This window comes from Phallusia mammillata, chromosome 5 (genome assembly GCF_965637545.1).
Source record: "Phallusia mammillata chromosome 5, kaPhaMamm4.hap1.1, whole genome shotgun sequence".
In the NCBI taxonomy this organism is placed as follows: domain Eukaryota; kingdom Metazoa; phylum Chordata; class Ascidiacea; order Phlebobranchia; family Ascidiidae; genus Phallusia; species Phallusia mammillata.
In genome coordinates, this window is record NC_137256.1 from 2,248,162 (window position 1) to 2,272,722 (window position 24,561).

General features: G+C 41.2%; 1 protein-coding gene across 8 annotated transcripts in view; it reads right to left on the reverse strand.

Moving 5' to 3' along the window:
- LOC145228935 (uncharacterized) overlaps positions 1–24,561 on the reverse strand; it is a 70,616-nt gene that overhangs the window by 5,471 nt on the left and 40,584 nt on the right. For 7 of the 8 annotated variants that reach the window (XM_080094154.1, XM_080094153.1, XM_080094152.1 and 4 more), the window contains 16 exons: positions 23,760–23,838; positions 22,137–22,242; positions 21,559–21,678; positions 20,823–21,062; positions 20,259–20,357; positions 19,193–19,341; positions 18,518–18,729; positions 17,953–18,082; positions 17,774–17,845; positions 17,162–17,258; positions 16,784–16,948; positions 16,233–16,422; positions 15,733–15,861; positions 15,272–15,310; positions 14,712–14,787; positions 1,351–14,436 (listed from right to left, as the gene is read on the reverse strand). In XM_080094154.1, the coding sequence (XP_079950280.1) occupies positions 1,351–14,436; positions 14,712–14,787; positions 15,272–15,310; positions 15,733–15,861; positions 16,233–16,422; positions 16,784–16,948; positions 17,162–17,258; positions 17,774–17,845; positions 17,953–18,082; positions 18,518–18,729; positions 19,193–19,341; positions 20,259–20,357; positions 20,823–21,062; positions 21,559–21,678; positions 22,137–22,242; positions 23,760–23,838 (14,989 nt within the window). The remainder of the gene's footprint in view (positions 1–1,350; positions 14,437–14,711; positions 14,788–15,271; positions 15,311–15,732; positions 15,862–16,232; positions 16,423–16,783; positions 16,949–17,161; positions 17,259–17,773; positions 17,846–17,952; positions 18,083–18,517; positions 18,730–19,192; positions 19,342–20,258; positions 20,358–20,822; positions 21,063–21,558; positions 21,679–22,136; positions 22,243–23,759; positions 23,839–24,561) is intronic. The other variant, XM_080094155.1, reaches the window with a different exon arrangement.

The following is a 24,561-nucleotide window of genomic DNA, read 5'->3' on the forward strand; positions in this document are numbered from 1 at the left end:
AATTTGTATTTTGCATGGGACCTTTTCCGCCAATGGTAATCATCCTATGTCACCGATCACTGATTAACTATGCTTTAGCAAGCAGCAGTTGTTTTTATGTGACAGAATCAATAATTTAATGACTTATTGTGTTACAGAAGCACTGCTGCTTCGATAACACCATAGCTCAAGCTAGAAGTGTATTTTATAGGGATTTAGGCTTAAATAGGTGATTGTTAGTTGACAATTTGAACAACTCATCCCTTACAAATATGCATTGACCTCTTCAATAAACACATTTTGATGTTTTAAGTCCAAATCTGATATGGTCATCTTACTTTTAAACTAAGTTGTAACATACAACGTAATTTAAACAAATGTTTATTATAGTTTTTAAGATTGGGGATCAAACGACACTACTGCAACAAACCGTTTTAATTTAAACCCATATTTGCCATCAAAGGTCAATGCAGATGAACGTAATATGATTAGGACAAAAAAATGAGCTATCCTTGATTTTAGGAGCCAAACATGTAAGTCACAGAACACGTTTTACATCTAAGAGGACAGTGACAAGGACGCGACATCATGAGATACCAAAACTTAGTGGTTAGCACGACCATGAGTTAATGTTATTCGCTAGAGCCTCTATGTTATATGAGGCAGCGCGAAACGCAACACAAACAAATACATAACAGAACTGAACGTTTTCACGACACGACAAGTTACAATAAGACAACATCACGAACTGTAAAGACAACACGTACAAGTTGAACTTCAAGAATAGACAAAATAACTCTTTGAAGATTTTACAGCTTGCAGCTATCAGAAAGAAACGGAATGCTTCTTACTTTTGACAAAAATACCACGTTGGATTGGGGGAGCAGCAATCTTTTGAAAGTTGCGTGTCGATTTTTTTTCTATGTTAAAATGATAATGACTTTGCTTGCCAACGTATTTGTGTGTAATGTAAGTTTGTACCAGTTAAACAAAATCGTGACAATGATTAGACAGCGGGCAGGTTGGTACATGTATGGCAATCGTGCCAGAATATTTAGATCCCTGAATTATAGTAAACATTCGATCTTTTATCAGTCGCTTAGCGTCACATCATAATAATTACTTTGCACACTTTAGTTTCTAATAATTCCCTGTTACAATTTGTTCTGTTTCGCTTCGCCCTGCCTCAAACTATACGCAAACTAAATGCAAGCATAAAAACCCACAACGACGACAACACAATGATCAAGTTTAGGCAACGTCGAGCCCAAGCGTCACCGCCTAAGTATTAAAGACAACAAAACACATACACAACGAATGACGTGGTGATGTGGTTATAACGTCACAACAGCAAGATCGACCAATACGAACTGGCGAGGGTGACGTCACGGAGTTGTTGTTCGCTAGATGCAGAGCACGGAAGATAGGAGGTGACTGATTGATCCTCTTCAGGAGGAAACGGTTGATGTTGCCCCGAGCGGGATGTGGAATCATCCAGAGAGTCAGAGAACCCAAATCCTGCTCCTTCTCTTTCTTCTGTCATGCGCTCCAAAGAGTCTTCCGGAGTAGGAGAGGCAATGGAGTCAGGAGTGATGGATATAATGTCTGCCTCCTCTTCAACTTCCCGGATCACGGAACGACAACTGCTGATGGTCAGGCCAGGAGACAACATGGTGCTTGAGTCGCTGACGTCATCTCGATGTACGTCATCAGTAATGACATCATCTGTTGACTGAGTTTTCTCCGTCATATGAGTATGCGTTACAGTTACAGTTTCTACTGATCTTTCAACCATTTGCACTTCAGCCAAGGTTTGCGCGAATTGCGCATAACTTTCAGCGCTGCACTCTGAGTGGATTCTTCTTTCTGTGGAATGGGACACTTCAGACAGAGTAGACTGTACGTTGGTTGGGGGACCTTGTACGCTGTAAGTGATATTTGAAACGAGGCAGGGGGCGCCTGGGGCTTCGCGGACGATCTCAGCTCCACCAAGACCCAGGCTATCAGCTAAAAAATGATCCGAGTCAGGTTTCTGTTTCTCAGTCGTTTCTTCACAAGCGTAGGGAGCAGAAGAGGGATGCTGCAGTCTCGACGGACGAGGGATATTGGTCATCTTTCCGTGCTCTTCACTCGCCGTGAGAGGAGAGCTGTCGGTGGAGGATCCAACCGTGGTGGCTTCTCTCTTCTTCTTCCGTTTTTCCTTTTCCTCGGCAGGCGACATCTTGTAAGTGAAGACACCCTGGCGCAATGCGATGTACTTGTCATTGCTCACGGTGCGACTCTTGAAAGGTTCGTTCCGGAAGATGCTGCCCTCTTGTGTCGGTGAGCTGCCTCCGCTCTTCCGGAAGCGAAACGAGGAAAACGAACTTCCGGAGGAGGAGCGGGACACCGTTGATGACGTTGAACCGGGACTCACAAGGCCTTCAGATTTTAGTTGCTTAGCAACGACAGTTGGTTTTGTGATGGATAAGTTTCTTCGCACGGGTAATTTGGATGCTGATGTTGATCTTATGATGGATGAAGATTCTTTGTCTGATTCTTTTCGAGTTTTTTCCTGTTTCATCTTCTTCTGCTGGCGACCCTTGGTAGGTAAGGACTGTGACAATCTGCTGCTACTGCCTGTGCTTGTGCGCTTTGTAGTAGGGATACCAGATTTTCGCACAGCTGGCTTTGTTTTTTTCTCCGGCACAAAAGAGCTTGACGTTTTGGCCACAGGAATTCGACTTGTTTTCGGAGTGGAGTGAATCTGGCGTTGGAATCGGTTTCCACTGGCATGTGACTTTTGAAAGTCTTCATCATCACTTTGAATCTCTTCCTGACAAAGAAGATGTTCGTTTTCGTCACAGGAAAGTGTCTCAGGCCGCAGCAAAGGTTGATCGTCAGTGTATTGTTCTTCAACAAATCTGTACCGCGCAGCATCGACGCTATCCATCTCGATGCAGTCTGAACTTTCGGATGTATGTTCGGAGCAAGTGGCGGAAGAGTTTGAGGATGGAGAATAACTTTGTTCTTCACCATACAAGGGTTTCTTAGCGGCCGCATCATAAGCCACAGCCATGTATGATAAGTCCTCCAGTCTCATCGCCTCTGCACGAGCCTGTTTCGTATCCATAATCTCAATGTAGTCCCTTTGTTGCTCCCTCGCATCCGAATCCTGCCCCGGAGGTTGGTGATTATCTTCCACGAGAATTTCCTGGGCGGAGTATGAGCCCCCTGCTTCAATAGATTCCTTGAAGCGCGAAAACTTCTCCGCAAAAGTCATGAGCTCATCACTTTTTGCCCCAGCACTTCCTTTATCAATAACATCTTTCTCAAGCACTGCATCGCTCTTCTTATGGCTTTCAAGTATAAGAACATCCTCAAGAGGTAAACTGGTTAAAAACTCTTCCTCCCTTAACTGAAACCCAGAAGCATTAATTGTAGCCAACGGTGATGCCATGGACATGTAATTTGCAGTGGGTGACTTGGATGATGAAGTAGTGGCCTCCATGTACGTGCGTTCTGTTTTGACAGTAAACAATGTTGATGAATCGGTGTCCTGATCACGTTGTTGTTCCTGGTCATTCACCACGTTGGTTTGGACAAAAGTCTCGGCGTCGCTTTGTCCTTTCATTGAGGCATAAACCTCTTCTGATGAGAAGAACTCGGCCGAGCTAAACTGCTGTGAGGTAGCCGCAGAGTCAAATGATCGAATCCCACCGTGGTAGTTACGATATGAGAACTCATCTCCTGCTGATGTGTCACCAATCGAGTCCACATGTACCGAAGATAGATCTTGCTCCACGGAGAGTCTGAGAGATGAATGAGCAACATCCAAAGTCGAAAATTGCTCTTCCGATGCCCTTCTCTCCTGGTGAGAACCTAAAGGTTCTCGTGGCGGAAGAGGTGATGTTGGTCGTTCTTGTATAATGTCACTGTAGCCTTTTGTGGTTGTAGCGTTTAACTTCAAATGGTCGTCCGTGTCGACTTCTGTATCTGATAAAGTATAAACTTCCTCGACTGTTTTGATTTGCGTACCAGGTACGGACATCATTCGCAAAAGCCGGTTGGAATCTCTGCACGTCGCGCGGGCGTCAAATTGTTCCTCAGTGTCGAATATGACATGTTCTTTTTCATACTGGCTGCTCGTAACATCGTGCAGTTTTAGAGCTCGCTCTTCAGCCAATGATGAAAACTCCTGAGTTGACACAGATGAAGACATAGCAGCGACACCTAACGACGAACCGGCGGTTGTAGGAACAGTTTCAATTGCTACGTCATCTTCCACATGTGACATCACTGCATCAGACAACACCAGTGGTTCCGTTGATTCGGAAATCACTATTCTAGAACACTGCAAGGATTCAAAACCACGTTCGTCGCCCATTTCGCTCGAGCATTCCGAGTCCTTATCCGAATCCTCGTCTGACGAATCCAAAGTCACGTGATCCGCATCTTCGTCATCAAGTTGCATCATTTCTGCTTGTTTGATGTCAGCACAACCGACGTCATCGGTTTTCAGGATCATAACCGGATCGCCGTGTGACGTAACACTTATTTCCGGAGTCAAGAGATTCGATGGATCCGACACGTGATACAATTCGGATTCGAAAAGAGGTGACGCGTCGATGACGTCATTTTGCACGGTATCCGCCAACTTAAGATCTTCTTGAATGGTTTTGTGGTTTTCGTGGGATTTGAACTCTGAACTGTGAGACATGGAAAAAGAGATGATTCCACCTTGAGTGGATGCAAAGTCGTCACAAGAGCTACGGTTGCTAGTGGAGTGCATGTTCCCAACACTGGGCGATAACATGGATCTCTGGATGGCATCGGCCTCCATCTCAGCCTCAATAAGCGCCGAAGTAAATTCACCTTCAGTCACGTCAACATTGCCGTGTGATAATTCTCCAGTATCAAAAGGATCAATTTCTTTTCGTTGATTGAATGACGACCCAGCAGCGTTAGTTTCTCCAGCGACGCCAGCGTTACCAATATCAACTTCTGCGATGTTTGCACGCTTATTATCATCTAAAGTTGCCTCAATCTCCGAAAATATACTTTGTTCCGTTGCACAGAATGACGGTTCTTGAAATCCTGCGTTATTTTTAACATCGTCATCAGCTTTCGCACTTTCACGTTCATTTTGATCGACGCAAGGCGTGGCCTTCGCTCCCAAGCTAGCTTCAATTTCCGACAACAGATCCTCTCCTTGTTTGGCAATGACGTCACTACTACGTCGCACAACGTCATCAGTGGCAAAATCATCAAATGAACCTGATCCGGAGGCTTCATCTGCCTTCAGTCCTTCGTCACGAGCAAAATGCGAAGTTTGGCAATTACCTAGACTGGCTTCGATTTCAGAGAACAAATCTATCCCATGCTGTGTCGTGTAGTCGTCATGCGCCAGTCGATACGAGGGGTTGACGTCATCATGGTGCTTGACGTCATCCCCAGTGACATCATCGTATTCCGGAAGGTCGCGTTTCTCGAGCTCTACTATTTCCTCGTACATTGCATCTGCGAGTTCCTTTGCGAGGGAGTCGGGAGTGCCAGCTGTTCCGATGACCTGATCCTCGTCCTGGATGCTGTAGTTCACTTGCATTGAAGAGAACCGCTCAGGATCATCGTGGTCTTCTGAACCAAGCCTTTTCTCACCATCTGTTTTCCACAGGTGATCTTCAGTTTCAGCCTCTTTGTGAAGAAGTTGTTCGCTTTCTTTAGCTGTCAAGTCCATAAGATTACTCGTCTCGAATCCCCGAAGAGCGGGATTGTCGATATTGTGCGCTTCGAAAAGACATTCTTGGGTAGAATTCTTATTATTTAAATCCTCATCGCCGTCTTTCTTATCCTCAGGAGAATTGTTGGGAGTTTTTACAATGAATTCATCTGTGAGAGCAAATGGCGCCTCAGTTGATGCAAACAACTCCTGCTCACTAAATTGTTCGGCAGAAGACAACTGAGATAAGGAGATTTGAGCCGTGACCAAATCGTGTGCCGCTGTTTCCAAAAACTTGTCTTGTTCAATGGAGTCCTTCGTATGTGTTTCATGCGTTTCACTTTTACCAAAGCCGCATTCGTCCGCCTTCGAATCAGAGAGTTTTAAATCATCACCAATTCTTTGCATGTAGGATTCTTCAGATTTAGAAAGGGCACTGGTTTGTTCGAGTTCTTCTGTATGCCCCTCATCATGGATGTCTTCTTGTGATTCCTCATCAGTGAGCAGCAGAGGATGCTCCTCGATATCATCCATTTGCGAATCTCTTCTCAGATCAACATCACCTTCCTCAGACTCCAAACAGGAGCTACTCGATACAGAGGAAAGGCGTTTGAGGGAGTTATCTACGGTCTGCTGATGTGCGATTGAATCAAAGCTAATCTGCGTTTGTCGAAGACTGGCAAGGCCGTGTTTTACGCTTTCTCGTCTTTTGGCACAATGAGTATCAGTATCTACATCCCTTTCAAGAACATCATCAATATGACTTTGTTCTGGAAGTTCAGTGGCAACTTTTTCAGACATACCTTTATTGGATTCAATTTCAAGTTTTTCGCCATTGTCTGTGTAAAACAATTCGTGGTGATAAACGGAATCCGAATCACGGGGTTCGGGAGTCGTCTGTTCTTGTTGAAGACATTCAGAACGTGTTTCTTTTATTATATTACTTTCTTGCAGTTGTTGTGCGCTTGTCTGATTTGAAAGTTCGGCGCTGCTGTAATCTGAAAGAAACGCCTCTTGTGTACTTCGACAAATTTGCCTTGGCTGATGTGAAATTTCAGTTACAAATCCTTCAAGGTCTGAGCGACTGGTCTCAGCGGTCAGTAGAGTTTCAGCTTTTCCATCAACTTCAATCACCGATTCAAATTCTTCATTCCTACCGTCCACGGTGACTTGAGAGGACTGATCAACATTATACACAGGAGCAGAAGGTTCCTTATGCACAAACTCCTCCTGTGTTGTGGTCTTCTCTGCAAAATAGGTCTCTTCTCTTTCAGTTGAAACGTGGTCTTCCCACTTCTCTGATTGGAAACTCTCTTCCTCTTCAGTATTAAATGGGACAGCATCCGCTTCAGTTTCGGATTCGCATTCATTCTCATCAGTTGTTCTCATCACGTGATCATCATGATCCTTCGGATGCTCAACTATCTTATTGGAAAGCAAAACACGTTCATTGTCACTAGGAGATGATTCTTTCAAAGGATTTATGGTATCACTGAATTTAATATCATCTTTGATGCGTGTACCAGAACAGCTGATCTGCTCAACTGCAGTACTTTGTACCAGTGATTCCAGATCACCATCCCTTAGTCTGTCATCGGTTTGTGTGTTTGTCACCTCATCAAAGTTATCGACTGTGTCGTGGTCTTGATAGGTGAGTGGCGTTGGTTCTACTGTGGCAACTTTTTGTCCAGCCATGTCAGCTCCTACATCACAAAGCTCGTCCTGAAAATGGTAGTTTGCGGTAACATGATCTACTTCGGTGTCTGGCATAAGAGCTTCCTCAAATTGTGTAAGACCTTCAATCTCTGGTTCATGGTCATCGGTTGCAAATCCATCCTCTCGAGTTCCATCAGTAACAGTTTCCACGTCAACAATCTTTGTAGCACAAATTACTTCATCGCTTTGATGTACTGGTGAATCGAATTCAACTTCGCTATGCCTTGCCACATCTGAATGCACGAAAGTACGTGTAACATCATCAACATACGAACCAGTGACATCATCAACAATGATGTCATCCTGATGTTTTACATGATCAGTTTCCATCGAAACCAAGGACCCTTCCTCTGCTTGATGTGCTGGCATTATGGGATGGCCAACTTCCGAAGAGTCAGTTTGATCATCTTCGTTAGAAATGTCTTGGCTTTTAACTTCAATGTACTTGTGCTCAGGAATCTGCTGATCGAACGCCAAAACATCCGCGTTTTCAAATTCTTTAAAATGATAACTAGTTGCCTGATTTATTTCATGTTCTTCATCGGGTCTCTCTACCTTTACTGCAACAAGATCAACCCGATTTTCGTCCGACAGCAGTTGTTCTTCATCTAAAGTTAGTTGGGTAACACTATGCACTGCGTAACCGACTGTCGCATCTTCTGAACCTGTTTGAATGATATCCAACCCGGTGTCGGTGATGGTGGTCTGCAACAAATATGATGTTTTATGTTCCGGTTCGTGTGCAGCACAAGTTTCTTCGACTTCATAGGTGACAAGGTCTTCTTTATTTTCGGTACGGGTATCCATCAATTCATTAGACAAGTCGTCAATTTTTTCTTCTTGCAATGTGGTCTTTTCTGGACTTAAATCACTTTCATATGTTGACACTTCATGAACTTCCTTCACAATGGTAACATCTGACTGCTCGAGTGAAATTTGGTCATTGTCTGTGGAAATGTGGAGGCCTTCGTTTTCTGAGACGTGTTCTTGCACTTGTGCGTCAGAACAGGAAGTTTCCTTCAACGAGTTAACATCCTCGGTGACCTCTTCAGGAATTTTGACATCTGACTGATGGCTGTATTGTTGATCTCCTGGTGAACCATTTTCTTCGCGTTTTGTTTCTTCGACAACCTTCTGCTCAGATGCTGCCGACTTGATATGACCAAATACATCTTCTGCATCACCAGTACCTTCTGTAAGCTGATCAGCCGTTGTGATATTTCGGTCAAGTTCAAAATGAGAAACTTCCGGTAAAGAAGAATTATCATTGGCAGATAGATCTTCAAGTATGCCTTGTTGAACCAAATCCGTAACAGTTTCAAACGATAGACGGATTTCTTTAACTTCGTTAAAAGGTTCTGAGGTTGCAAATTCTTCATGACTGTATGCATTTATTTCCACGCCATCACGATCATCTTGCATCTGATCAGTCGTTGCAGATTTAGATTCATAATCAGAACAAGAAGCTTCCTGAACATGGGATGTTGAATCCACTGCTGTGTACGAGTCGTGAACTTCAGTGCTAGTCACAGATACTTCCGGCTGATAGTCTTCTTTCTTCATTTCGGCGCATTGAGACTCCAGGGTTGGTTGAAGTTCTGGTGTGACAACTGTCTCCTGAACAGTAATGTCAGCTTCTGTTTTACTACCGCCATCTTGTGGCTGGTGATCAAGATCGACGTTTTTAGTATTTGCATCTGCAACAGCAGTCTCCTCAACATGTGTATCTTGTGTGACAACCGGCATCGAAGAAGCTGATGTTGTTACCGTTTTCTCGTCACTTTCATCCGTAACAGCTTTTTCCACACCAAAATTTTTACCACGCGTTGTTTCCTCGGTTTCTTGAACAGGTGAATCAAAATCCACATCTCTATGGCTAACCACGCCAGATTGCACGAAAGTGAGTGATACATCATCAATCTCCTGTTCATCAGCGGTAAAATCAGTGATGGCGTCAACGTGATGTTGTCCATAAACGCCTTCTCTCAAAATCGTGGATTGTTCTTCTACTTGATGAGCTGATTCTGTTTCATTCACTTCATTGCTTTGCTGTTGATTGGCAACAGATTTCATAGCAATTTCATCGAAGCCATCTAGTTCTTTATCGTTTGTGCCTGTTTCATCTGTGTCTTGGGAGCTTGTTGCAACATTATCTTTATATCTGGTTGTTTCTCCTTCTTCCCGATGTTTTTTATCACTAGGGAGTACTGCTGGACCTTGAATCTGTCCATAGTCTTCACCAATCATTTCTTTGATATTTTCTTGTTGGTAAACATGTTCATCAATAACGATATCCTTTTCAGTTTCGTGAACCTCTTGATCATCATCCTCGCATTTCTCTATTTCCTGACACACCTCCTTTTTCCCACCAATCACAGCTTCAGGTTCTGGCTGTTCATAGGCCTGATATTCACCTCTGGAGATTTCATCCAGTCGATCTTCAGTGCAACTTGAAACAATCACCATGACGTCAGGTGTTGGGTAGGAGGTGACGTCATCCGACAGAGAATACTGACTTACACTACAAACCGATTCGTCATCGATTGTGGATTGCGCAATAACTTTGTCACTGGTTGTTGTCGAGAAATCTGACGAAGATTTCGCCTGATTGGAAACAACAGTTGTTGCAGTTTGTTGTTCTTCTTTCAAAATGAGGATAGTTGTATCATTCTTGACTGTGTCAGGGTCACTTACACTCATTTGTTCAGATTCGTTAGCACGTTTGGTGTCAGTTGAATCTTTCAAAAACGGTTCTTCGTCAGAAACCAGATTTTTCTGTTGAACTGCACTGGTCATGTCGGATTGATTCACATCTGTTTGGCTGAACTCAACATCGACTGATCCTTCTGTTATGTCAAATGCTTCAGTCGTTTCTTGTTTAGCACGTGTATCTACAATGCTAGAAGATTCCAGGACTTCTACCTGTTCCTCTAAAACAATGGTATTCTCAGCCAGTGGGTGACTTTCTTTTAATAGTTTTTCAGACTCATCAAACTTTTTCTCGCTTCCAACCGTTTCATCGATGTCAGTTTCTTGATGAATATCGAGGTGTGACAAATCTTCTGACCAGGAAATGTCGGTTTGTTCATTTCTAACATCTTCCATTTTACAGAAGTCTGTTTCAATCGATGTATCATTTATTTGATATTGAATACTTCGTTGTTTGTCAAGAGCTATAGTTGTAGACATTTCAAGGTCAGTAGTTTTCTCTTCTGCACACTCAATGTCACCTCGCTCGTCTTGGCTTCGTGCAGTTTCGTCCAAACATGTATAAATGTTAGTTTTAGTTTGGACTGGTGAACTTTCTAGTTTGTCAACTTTGGTTTCAGTTAAATATATTTCAGGGTCAATTGTTTGCTTTTCTTTTCCTTCGAAATCGACACCTTCGTCTTGACTTTGTACAGTCTCGTTCGAAACCGAATCAAAATCAACTTCAGTTTCCTGTGGAACAGATTCGGGTAGAACATCATCCACGTGAGAAATTTCAGCTGCAGCACAGACAGTGGCTCTCTGGTGATCAGTACTTTGTGACGGTTCCGCTAAGCATGGAATATCTTCCGCCGTTTTTGCAACTGCCTCGTTCGTGAATGAGACTTCGGCTATTTCGTCTGCATCGGTTGATAATAGTTTGCTGCCTCCTACTGCATAGCGTTCAGTATCAAGCGGTGCAGTTTGATCAAGCAAACTTTCTTCTTTGTCAACTTTGGTTTCAGTTAAATATATTACAGGGTCAGTTGTTCGCTCTTCCGTATCCTGGATGTTATCACGTTTCTCTTGTGTTCGTGCAGTTTCGTCAAAGGTAGTATTAAAATCAATTTCGGCAACTGGAAGATCATCAACAGTTTTCACATACTCCCGTGAAAAACTTAATTCATCTGCAATACCGACAGCGGGAGTTTGTGTCACATTGCTTTCTGCTAGACAACTTTCAACTTTATCATCATTTGTGGCAACATGATCTTCAGCAGCAGTTGCGATGCATGTAGATGAATCATTTAAATGTGTTTCAATTTTAGTTTGCACGGTCATGTCATCACAGTACTCTTCAGCGATAGCCACTGTGTGGTCAACATTAATATGATCCCTTTCATCCTCGTGCTGTGAGGTTTCTTCCATTTTTACCGAGACAGTTTCAATGGGTAAGTCTGTTGTAACAATAGTAGTGTCAACTTTATCCAGATTTGTGTCATCTTTACACACGTTTTGATTCAGTTGTCCAGATTCGCTTGGAGACATAGTATCTTTAGAGTAAGAAATTGTTTCGACAGTGGAAACTGGTTCTTGGGTAGATGACAACGTCTCCTCAGCATCAACCAGCAACTGGCCTTCATCAACCTCGGTAGTTTGAAAGTTTGTTCTCGGCTGTAAATCAGAAAGTCGTTCCTTATCATGCACAACTTCAACTTTTATAGTTTGGTCGTCTTGGACTTGCTGTGAGGATTCATATTCAGTTAAATGTTCTTGAACGATAGATGTAAATTGTGAGGATTGCGGAACATGTGTTTCCGTTAACAGCAAATCATCATCCACCTCTTTATACTGCGTAAGATCTGTAGTACTGGTGACCTCATTAGTTCCTAATGGTTGGTATGCTTGCAAATCAGAAGACTGCTCCATTTTAATAAGCGACTCTGGGTGTCCCGTTTCGGGTTCTTGAATGTCGGTTGCATCAAAACTACCTTCGATAGAAGCAGTTTGTTGGTCTGATGCTTGATCATTAAAGACAACTTCTTCATCTTTATTCTGTTCTGGTTCCAATGATGGATTCTCAGCTCTGTGGTGTTCAGCTTTTATAATCTCTAATTCTGATTTAGTGACTTCTTCGGTGTGTTGAACCAATTCGCGTCTTGTAAAGCTTATATTAGCGATCCCAATGTCTTCAGTTTTTTCGAGATCGTTAGTCTGCACTGTTGTTTGAACCACAGAATATTTATTGCAAGATGTTTCATCTTTTATAGAAGCTTCATACTGTTTGCTTTGCAAGGACTCTAAGTCACTCAACAAGCTATCGACTGATTTTCCATCCGTTTCAACATCAGAAACTGGCGACTTTACATCCTTATCATCATCTGATTGTTGTTCTTCAACGCATTGCTCTTTTTGTGCAGATTCGCTTATCATGACAATCTCACGATTCCAATCACCCAAGCCTTCATCGAGTGAAAGTTGGCAAGAGTCTGATTCCGATAACTCACTAATGGTGGAAGGTTGAGCGATCTCAATTTCAACTTCAGGAAACCGGGACAAAACCTGACTCCCATCGCTTGTTTCTGGAGTCTTGCTGAAAACCTTATGTTCCTCAGTGCTTGGTGTTCGCCTAAAAGTCACTGGCTTCATTACAGGCTTCTGTTCCCAAGTTTTTAGAAGTTCTTTTACCGTGTGCGACTCCTCTAAGATGACTGGGGATATTTCGTCTTCACTTTCACTGCCATCGTCAACATTATTAACAGCTGGAGAGGAAACTACAGAGGTAAGTGCTGCAGTTGATGTTGATGCAGATTCAGTAGTGGTATGTGGGTCAGAATGTCTTCTATTGTTGGGTAACGCGGCTCTTTGGTCTCCGTATCTTGGGGTATTTCGTCGAAAGCGTTCCAGTTCTCTGTGGAGTTCATCACTCGCAGCCTGATAAGCCGAGATGCGTTGCTGAAGAGTTTTTGGCTTCTCCTCCTCTTCTTCATCCAGGATGGCGGAGTCTTCCGAATCAGAATTCTTGGGCGAGAATGAAGCAGACTCAGTGTCCGACATCTCCGACTCATCCTCGGAGGAGGAAGACACGTGCTCCTTGCTGATGGAGCGCACGACACGCGTCCGATCAGCGTTGATCACCGTCACGTCCTCATGGAAACGCACCATCTTCATCTGATCCGAGGTAGCGCTCTGGGATCGCCGCATTTGGAACACACCGAGTCCGGCGAAGCACCGCTGCTCCTCGTTGTAAACCGACTCAACCTGGTGCACGACGGGCAACACACGGTCCTCCACAAGCGGGGATTCACCTCGCACCTGCACGCTGGGGACCGCTGTGACGTCAGTGAAAGTCGTGACGTCATTGATCGACGTGACGTCACTGTGAGCTTTATCTTCAAGCTGCGAATCGTCAAAGCGCTGTGAAGAACCTTGAACGTGTTCATTGTTCAATGTGACGTCATTGGGTTGTGTGACGTCATTTTGTGATGTCAGATCGTCGGCGAGGAGTTGACAGAGCTCTTCGTTGGAGTTGATGTCTCTTATGGTTTGCTCGATGCTTGTGTGTGTGCGTTCGTCAACAACGATAGTTTCTGCAACAGTTGATGTCAAATCTGATGTAGCGGATTCCTTTGCAGGGGTTTGAGAAGATGCAGTGTTCAGGTCGTAGTTAAGAAAGTCGATAAGGTCTCCTTCATTCTCTTGGTTGTGGTCAATGAAGGTGTCGCTGCTCTGCGTGAGAGACTCCGGGCTTGCGGAGTGAGTCGATTCCAAGCAAGGAGTTACATCAGTAGACGCCACAGTCACAGTGCCTTCAGCAGTTTCAACCTTTTCTTCGAACTTGACCGAGAAGTCGTCATGCTCGCTCGCAGAACCGTGCATGTCGGCATCGATGCGCTGAGCAAGAACATCGAAGTTGTCGCTGATCTCTTTCACTGTCGCCGAGCCTCTAAAATCCCGCCCATGGAGCTCGCTAAGACTCGATCTCTCCGGCGCAGCTGGAGGTTCAACATTACGTTCAAATATGCGAGAAGTTCGATCCAGATGTTCTCCCATTACTGATGTCGGTTTCTCTTCAACTTTAGGCGACTCAAACTCAAGATAACTGTCAGATCTGATTTCCTCCGACTCAAGAAGTTGCTTCATCTCAACAAGACGGTTTCGGACTTCAGTGACAACTTGAGCAGTTTCTTCGACTCCTACATCTGCATCTTCTTCATCAAATTCTTCTTTCTTATCTTCACGAGCATCAGCCTGGGGTTGAAGGATCACTTGGACTTGGTTTAACTTCTGAATGACGTCAACCATATCCTTGGCAATCTCTTCCGGGGAGCTTTCATCCCGAGCACTAGCATCCACTGGAAATTTAATTTATCCAAAGCAATGCAGCGTGTAAGAAAAAGAGAGGAGACCACGGTTAGAATAACGTCAAATGTTTGTGTCAACTTGGACTTCATTAAACGTGAAGCAACATTTCTATTTTAATACAGTGCAAAACTTCCAAGTGTTTGTGTCCAATATGTGTGAAAAACACTGATATTCATGTTTGAAAATGAAATTGTAGGTTTTTAAATTTGACACCGACCAAGTTTTGCACTGATCCTAGACAAAAAAGCAAACGTTATAATCTCACCGGATGCAGGATCAACCAGGAAGTATCTCTTCCTCGCCTCACTTGCTTCCTCTTCCGGAGTTTGGGACACAGATTTCTGACGAGGAACGACAAATTAATTGTCAGATAAGAAAGTGACAGAAAGTGCCCCACGATGACAGTGCAGATTTCTATCAACTACAATGGCGAAGCAAATGTCTGGTGACTACGCAAAATGTGAAATGTGTGAAAATAAACATGCCTTTGATCCTAAACCCAAATAAACCAATACTTTCTAAATTGCATGTAAATGTTGTAGTTACATCCTAATACTCTCTTTCGATGTTGTAATTATTGTAACCTCGAAAGCCACTTTTATTTAAATTAACTTGCGCTAACTTTTTTTACATTAACTCTTTGCTTACTCTGTGGTAAATAAAACAAAGCAGGTTGGCGGAAAATACAAGGGTTTAAATGCGCATGAAGTATAAGCAGACAACAAGAAAGTTAGCAGTTATACCGTTAAATGGACCAGCAGTTAGACAAATGACCCAACAAATATAAATACATGACAACAGGCTGTTAGATGTTAAAGGTTTTACCTCATCAGGCATGCTGTAATCCTCATCTGAATCGGATTCCTATTTCAGCAAAGAACAAATTATTGACAAGTGCATAAAGCTGTGCGCTGGATGCAGAATTAATAAGGTACCATGCCAATTAAATAGTGTGTTCGCATTACATTGCATTGCATACACACCGGTTTTGACAAACAAAAAAGATTTAAAACAATAAAACAAGTTTTTTTTCGGTTAAGAAGCAGGTTTTCAGTAGGTGCGACTCAATTAAGCTTGACTTAGAAGCATCAAAACAATATTTTGTTGCCAAAAGTACATGTTTGTTGTTAAAAAATGCAAGGCAAAAACCGAGCAGCGACGCCTGTTACATAAAGCGCTTGTTTACATACACCAAGTTATCATAAAGTTTCACAGCCCTGTTAGAAGTCAGTTTGTTAGAAAGCATATTTAGGGCACAACCTTCTGATAATAAATCTATCACATACCCGATCACAAGGTGGCAGTCGAACGTTCAGGTTGCATAGGGTTTTGCGTGGTCCGTGGGATTTTGGTGGACCAAGTGGTAACCGAGTAAAGGTAAGGCGGCCACAAGGTTCCTGGATCGAATCCCGCACCTACAACAAATAAATAGTTTGTTATGCATATAAGTGATTTCTGTGACAAAACAAAGAACAGATAGTAAGATGCATAGTTCATGATTACCATTTTAATTTCGAAGAATCTTTTCGAGTACAACTTATCTAATACTTTTTAATATTAGGCCTTTACACGGAACTTTACACTGACAAACCAACGGCAGTTCAAATCTCCGTTGCTGATGTCCTTTGCTCTGTTTTGTTATGTTTCTATAAACTTATTTCAGAAGTTTATGCGGTATTCTAGAAGACTATGTGGTTATAGCTTTGCAGTTTTGGCAAATGATTAAGTTGTTGCAATTAGTTGCGATTTAGGCGAACTGGACAAATATAACACAAGCCTCCCAAACCTTAGCCAGTAGTTGTATTCGGTTGTCATTGAAGGCTTGGAACTGGAATTTGTGGACTTGACCAGATTTTATCGGAGCTGACAAATTTCCGGAACATTCCACACAAATCCGACTTCCCTCCGTTACTTCCACATCCTTACTCCGCGCTATTTCCACATAATTTTCCTGTTTTTCCAACGTTTTCTCGTACCTGGTAGGAGTTAAATAACCGGAAGGAAGTTAACCATTCGCGTAATTCCCGTTAACTGTGTTTGTTGAAATATTTATTTATTTAAATAGATCTTTAGGTAAAGATTTAAAAAATACAGCAACGGGCAACAATACTTTTAAAAAGGTTTAGGTTTAAAATTATTATTTTTAGATATGTTTTTTTTTTACTTAAACTTCAATAAAAGAGATACAGCTATAATTATGGTAACTTTTTTCTACCCTGGGTCCGCAAAAATGTATTTCAGTCATATAGTGACACAAAATAGACGAGGTAACACTTAACAATACGATTAACGTTACATCTCAGCCATCACTATTCAGGAACCAACAAACTCACGTACCTGTCTTCTGTCAGACAAAACACCCGAAGTCGTCCTTCCAGAGGGTCATGGGATTTCGCGTACACCAAGAATTTTGCCATATACGGAACTCTCGTGGCTTCTGCGTATATTTGATGAGCGAGAGCCGAAGATTCGGATGGTTGCCTGCAGTCGATCAACCAAAATCTAGACAAAAATAGATTAAGTGAATTTCTAAGAGCAGACGAATTTCCTTTACCCCCCCAAAACAATAGCTATAATTCAATACTACACATGTGAGCAAAAATCAATTGGCATCGCTGCAGCATTAAAAAAAGGTTTGTTGAAATACGGAGTAAACTTTATTTCAATCTGTTACTTCATAGACTTTATAAACAGTACAACAATCGTCACACCAACCTGGCCGATACAGTTGATGTAAAGGTGACAAAGTTATCAAGGAAGTTAAAGTTGGTAGAGCCGGTAATGTCTTCCCATTGGGCTGGCTTGTCTTCACCTGAAAAAATAGGCACAAAAGACTGTTACAATTTTGGAAAATATTCTCGTAAGATTGTACAACACTAACTTTGGCAGTGGTCCGATCTACAAGTTACATTGATTTAATATGACAACCGTTGTGAAGAATGTATAGGAGAACAATACGTAGGTAACTTAACCAGCGCTCATCTTGATGCATGGTGAACCCATTGGTGCACCACAACAGTAACATGGGTGCATGGGTACCAAGGGGGTGCATAGATGTTCACCATAAAAGATAGCATAAATGTAGATAATTTGGAGTGTTTGTGATAAAATACACACTTCAAAACCGTTTGGTATTTTTGAAAAATAGCAATTCACATTTACGCTTTTATCGCTTAAACTGTTTTATTTCACGTCTGTAAACTGACCAAAGGGACGGTTAGCTGTAGCATCATTTACAATGGTGCATAATATTTCGGTATTACTTATAAAAAGTGCCTATTAGAAAAACGGTTAAAGAGCACAGGTCTACACGACATGCTTGTATACCTGATATACTACACAGAAGTCTCAAGGTGGAGTCTTCTACAGAACTGAGATAATCCTTTTTATCAGTTCCCTCTGCAACAAACAACAATCGTTAAGGCACAAGTTGATTAAAACAAACAAGTCATGAAAAAAGACAACAGAAGCATGAGACAACATGACCGGTGATTGCTGTTACGTACCCGGTAGAGGAACAGTTAATATGATCGATTTGTGGAATTTTCTTCGTCGCGGTTCAATCGTTAGGATTGCACTCGCCTTGGCTTTGTTCCCAACAGCGCGCTTGCAAATCTCCGGTGTAATTGGAATAACCTGCCGATAGTAAGATAACGTTCAGGCAAAAACTTTAGGTAGACTCCATACTTTAGGCGGAACAAAGTTTGGTAGGGCAAAAGGTTTAACATTTGTAGATTAAAACACGTATTCAGTGCCGCTAAAAGTTCAAAGCTTGACATCAAGTAAGATAAATGTTCTACGCAATGTATTAAAAAACAATAATACAATGAAAAAAGAGAAAACGTGGCCCATTTCGGAAAGAGAATCGATACTAACAGGTAAAATTGTTTTTAAAATTTTGCAATTTATATATGCAACTGATGTCTTATACGTAACTAGAAAGCTGGCTTTCCCCTCGGTAACTAACTTATACCACATCCTTGATTAATCTCCCTTAGGAAAGGGGACCATAACAAAAACACCAAAATATACGCCATCACCACTAAATAAGACCCTATGTGCATTGAATACCTGCATGGCGACGTTGATCGTTTTGGTGAGCGAACCTTCTGGAAATTTCGCCCTCGCCTCTTTCACAACCGATGATGTCAACTCCCCTCCTGCTTCCCCGATCGATTTGGCGTTCTCCAATGGACGCGAAACGAGTGCGAAGTAACGTGGGAAGTCGCTTGCTATTATCCGGAAGATGCGACGTTCCGCCAGTTTATCAGCTGGCTGCAGTTCTGCATGAAATGCAATAAATGTAACTCAAGGATGTATTATCATTAGGTAAGACTGCTGTAATTGGCGGCGGATACGTGCTACTACGTCTTTAGGTCAGTGATGCTCAAACTGTGTGCGGCGACAGATTTTCAAATCTTTCGCGAAATATTTTCTATTTTAAAGTGCTAACATTCCATGGGGTTTTAGGACTTCACGACGAAATATTTGTGTATGTGACAACGTTTCAAAGCTCATAATTTTGTTATTGGTAACGAAAAGTATTTTTACCCACCACAATCAAATTGAAATTAACTTTCTTAACACAACTTGTGCTATGTTTGCCAGCGAAGTATGCCGTGGAAATAAAATTAGTTTCTTAGTTGCGGTGCATGCCACTGACTTAGGTAATGACTCGGTTTGGGCCGTCGTTCTTTTAATTAGTTTTCACTGAAAATTATTTTCTATGTAAAGTTTAAAATTTACCTTCGTTTCCATGCTGTTTACAGAATTGTTCATCAGTGCAAGGCCATTTGTGATCTTTCCAGTTGATTCCATCGTTACTCCGCATCACAACAACCTGTCTGTAGTTGTTTTTCACGTTAGCGAAGTGAGGAACCTCGATTGCAACAGGTCTGAAATAAAATTTTGACACGCCGTGTAAAGTGACAGTTTACAACAAGAACTTCAGACTTTAGATCGGAAACATAACAGCTTGAGAGAAATGACATTATTATTTAAATGCAAGCAGTTGACAGCAGCGATTGTTGGAACTTTTGCAATTAGTTGTATTCACTACAAACAAGCTTTCTAGAAATCTTGATTTTTGATTGATTGGATTGGAATTTTGATTCGGCGTGATATTAAAGGAAGGAATCATGGGTTTTGGGTTGAATATCTGGCGATTAAAGTTCTGGCATTTTCAACAAGAGAAACGAACAAGCAAAGTACTTGACGAGTTTCAGTGGTCCAACGCAGTCTTAGAAAAAAAGAAATTAATATTTGCATTTTCAAATTTAGGAACTTCATATAAAAATAAATAAAAACGGGTTTAATTATAAATTTAATTGAACAATTCAAATTTAGGTTTCATCGAATTAGCACAAAACACACATTAAGCCAACAATCAACACCTGAAACAACCGATCTTAACAACACACTGAAGAAGGACGTGCGATATCTTTAATTATATTGAACCAACCAGTTTAAACGTTGGTAGCTTTCTTCTAATTATTTTGAAGAATGAGAAAATACAGCTAAAAAAATTGAAATAAAATTTTAGTTTCCCAAGTTTGGTAAGTTTAATGCGACCGAGTATTTGCAGGCCGCACAAACTAAATGGTTTAAAGACCTGGTTAAATCACCATACACAGATATCACAATCACACAAGGCCCTCTGCGGGTTACGTAAAAGACACCACGGCCACCAGAGGGACAAAACAAACAAAAACATCACCGACAGACTGACAGATCACATGTTGACAAATTACCGCAGCTGATTGGACAAGACAGCACATGACGTCACACACAAAAATACACACAAGGGGATTACCCTAAAAAGCGACACGCTTTGGGTCCGAGTTGTATCACCCTCGCCGCTAACCCCTCACCCTCAGTCAAAGGGGGGAATTTTGGGGGGCTATGCAGTTGACTGTGAAAGCAGTTGAATGATTTGAGATGGTAAAACATTTGTCGTGTAGAAATTATATTAAATTGTCATTAAGCGTAGTTGGCTGAGCAAGCAGTTGAACGATGTAAGGTACAGAACTTTTTTGTTAGATTATTCATTAACTGCTACTCTAATTTCTCAAAAATTATATGTCGTCATTACTTAATGTTATTTAAATGAGTTGTTAAAAGGTTTATATGCGTAGCAACACTTTAAAGGCAATCGCCTTTTTCAGCTTTCGAGCTGCATGAACATAAACTTATTATTTTGCGAAAAAAACAAGTTGTTTGGATATTTCTTTAAAGCAGTGACCAATAATAAAAATGTTATATTAGTCGTGACCAATTGATAGGCCTAAAACATCAAAAAATCCAAACGTGTCTTTGTCAGATCTTCGCGAACATCAGTAGATTAAAAACAAAAATTTCCCATCAAATAAAATCTTACTCAAGAAAAGTGTTCCCTCTTGGTCCAATCTCCAACACTCTGGTCGCATTTCCTTCTGCGTCGTACAGAGACGGATTACTTGGGGGGTTGAGGGCAGCAGCGTGACGTCGTCGTGCAAACCGACACGTGACACGAGTGGGGGCGCGACAGGCTTGAGGGGGGACAACAATTCGAAGGTCGTAGTGACGTGTTCCCCGCACTGTACCGCCTCTAGCGTCAACCATAAACGAGACCAGAAATCTAGAAAAAAAATGTACGTTGACATTACATGATACAATTCTCTATTTCATTTAACTGTTTGCAGAAGTTGTTGCCGTATATCTGATTCTGCAGGCGCATCACGTCTATTTTATCTTAAAAAACAGTTATCCTCCGGCAGTTTAACAGAATACATAAGCAGTTGCCAACAGGTTTAAAATATGTTGCTTTGTTTCACATTGTTACTTGAGTTTGCATTTTGGCTTAAAAGATTCCAGAAAGAAATACGAGTGTGTATTAGTGTACTTTTCATTCGTGGGAATGTCAAAACATGTGGATCTAAATGTCTTCACAAAAGATCGTTTTATTTCGAATAAGGAAACAGAAAAAACGCGTTCAAATAGAAATACGAAATAATCAAAAGAAGAAAGTAATTTTTTGTAGAAAATGATCAAACAAAAACTAGTGACACATTTCCATGCAGTTTACGGTTTATGTAGTTGTTACTGAGTTGAAAGGTTTGGAAAGAGGGACTTACCCGTTACAACGTGGTGATCTTGGCGACTTAATGTTGTCACTTTCGTTTGTAGCAGAAGACGACCAGGACATTTTACGTCCAGTGAAACCGGATGCCTCCAGTGTCGCATACTTTGAATCTCTGTACAAAGAAACAACCATTGACTAATCACAGGCGGCTATTACTATGGATGAAACATACATGTCTTAAACAGCGGACTACTTAGGAGCCTATTGAACAATAAAATCTTAGATACAGATTTGAGGTTTGAAAAAATACAACGAAAGGTGGAATAAACTGAATCTCTTTGATGATACAGAAACGCATACGCGACCAAACAAGTCGTACGCTTTAATAAAAAATATCTCACACATATGCAGTGGCAAGCAACTTCATGTAATCATTTCTGACGATATTTCAAACTGTATGTTTGAACGCAGTTAATTTTTAACACACACATATTGGTTCGTATTTTTGTACTTTTATAAAAATTGAACACTAGGTAAATTGTGTCATATTATTGGAGTAAAGAGGTTTATTTATCAATAGGAGAGTTTTGTTAGAAAATAGTAATATTGTGGTTGATTTAACCAACTTACTGGTTTACAGCAAATAACGCCGCCTCTGTAGGTACGATGCTGTCGTCTCCAAGCTCCTTCATTTCATTATTTGTGAGGAAACCACCTCCTACCATCGTTTCATCACCTAAAGCAATTATGACGAAAATAGGTTAAGAAAACCGAAATGACTAGTCGATTTAACTGCACAGTAGACTACTCAGGAAAATTTCAAACACCAGCACAGGTATGTTTGTAATTGTATCATCGATTATTACCTGTGCATATTACGTAACATTTTCGTAAAAAGCATGCAGATTTTAACAACTATATAGGTCAGGTATACTTATCATTGAACTATAATTAGTTTGGTATTAGCTCTACATTCCACTTTCCAAGCTTATTTTGTCCTGCCAATAGCATTTAATGCTATGATAACGTATTTTAGAGCTTAGAAACAAGATTGTGAACCTTGTATATAACAACCTTGTATATAACAAGCTGCTATGTTTTTCTAGACTTATTCCATTCGCGGGATTTTTATCATTCAACCTGCATTCGGCTTTTAAGCTTATTTTTTATGCCACCTGCAGTAAAAACTGTGATAGCTTACTCAAGTTACAAAAACTCAATGCTAACCTTTTTAAACTGGCTTTTCTTACTTGACTGACTTTCGTTTATACTCACTCCTTCCTATAATGACTATTTTAAGCTTAATTTTGTTTTGTTTTTGTGAAGCCGAAAACAGCAACGTTCACTTCAGAACTATAACACTGTGGAATGCGGCGCGTCCAATGGTCAAGAAAACTTTCATCACAAAACTGTCCAGTTAAGAAAGATGGAAGCGGATTTATTGAGACTCGCTGGTCGTAAACGCACCATGCCGAGGCCACGGAATTATGTCGGTAAACAATACCGGTTCGGATTGTAAATAGAATATGAATGGAACGAATGGATGGTTTACTGCTACTAATTCCGGAGTTATAAGCCACTGCTACTAATTCCGGAGACGTGCCAATAAGATTGCCTTTTGATCTGAGGTGACAATTCGTTGAGGTTGTCTATCTATTATATAGAAGTTACAAAAAAACGACTAAACAAAAATGCAACAATAAATGCAATACTGCTGGCTCTGGTAAACTTTTCGTAACAACATCGATAGCCGATTTAAAACATTTCACCTTAACAAAACGGCAACATTGGTCGAACGCCAACGACCGAAAAAAGCTTGCCATCTTTGGTTTTGTCTTACACTTCAAAAACTACCTATATACTCGGTGTCTGGACTTCAACAACAAAATCGCCACCAACTAAAGCAAATCTCAGTGCAATTAACTGTTTGTGTCAAGTATTTTCACACACAAAAAATACTTTTCCCAACCGTCTTGCCTGATATGTTGCGAGCATCAGGAATCTCATCAAAGACATTCAGAAAAACTTTTCCTGATATCCATATCAAATAACATGCCTCGTGGAAGATAACGAAATACCACAACAGTCTGCAAAAGCTTCACATAACTAACACTTGTATCCAAACACATAGAACATTGATTTAGGTCGGATTTGCCTGTGATTGACAACCGACCATTAAACCAAGTTACTGTGGCAACTTTGGAACGAGGCAAACCCACTTTGGGGTTAGATTTTATCAAATGTGACTCTTACCTTCGTCATCGCTTGCATCCGACATGAATCCTTCGTTCACTGTCTCCGGGATGTTGTACTTCCGTTTTTCCTCAGTAACCTTAAAAAAATATGTCATTCAGGTGTGTTTGTATGAATCATACTAGAAGGGTGGCTTAGCACATATTGCCATTGCACATACACTGTGACCTATTTCTTAACATATATTTACATCCGACACTTATTTTATATTGGGTCCCATATCAGCCACTGCCTCTTATAACCTTGGTTGTTTCCGCAAGCAGAAACTCATGGGTCCCCACACATGCAAAGTTGTAAATAATGCATTTCAAGAGATTACAATGAGAAAGTTTGGCATTGTATCATCAGACACAGTGATCAGTACTGTGCCTAAATAAATATGATTTATGAAGTAAAGACTATTTAAATTCATTCCATTCATACCTTTTTGAAGGTTTTTCTATTTTATGACTATCTGAGAAAAAAGTGTTAAATAGTGAGAAAATAGGCTAAAACACAACAATCAGCTCCTATTAATGGTGATTTGTACATGACTCTAGGAGTCTAGTGAAGTAAATGATAGGTACTACAGAGTTTAACAGAACAACCAACACCTACAAATGGTACACTCTACAAACTGTCCAAATTTCATTCAATTCAGACATTGTTTAAAAAATTGAACCATTTTGGGGGGCTAGTGGGGTAAATATTGGGGCAACAGGGTTGAACACAACATTCAACACCTATAAATGGCACACTCTACAAGCTATGTAAATTTCATTCAATTCTGACATTGTTTAAAAAATGGACCCATTTTGGGGGG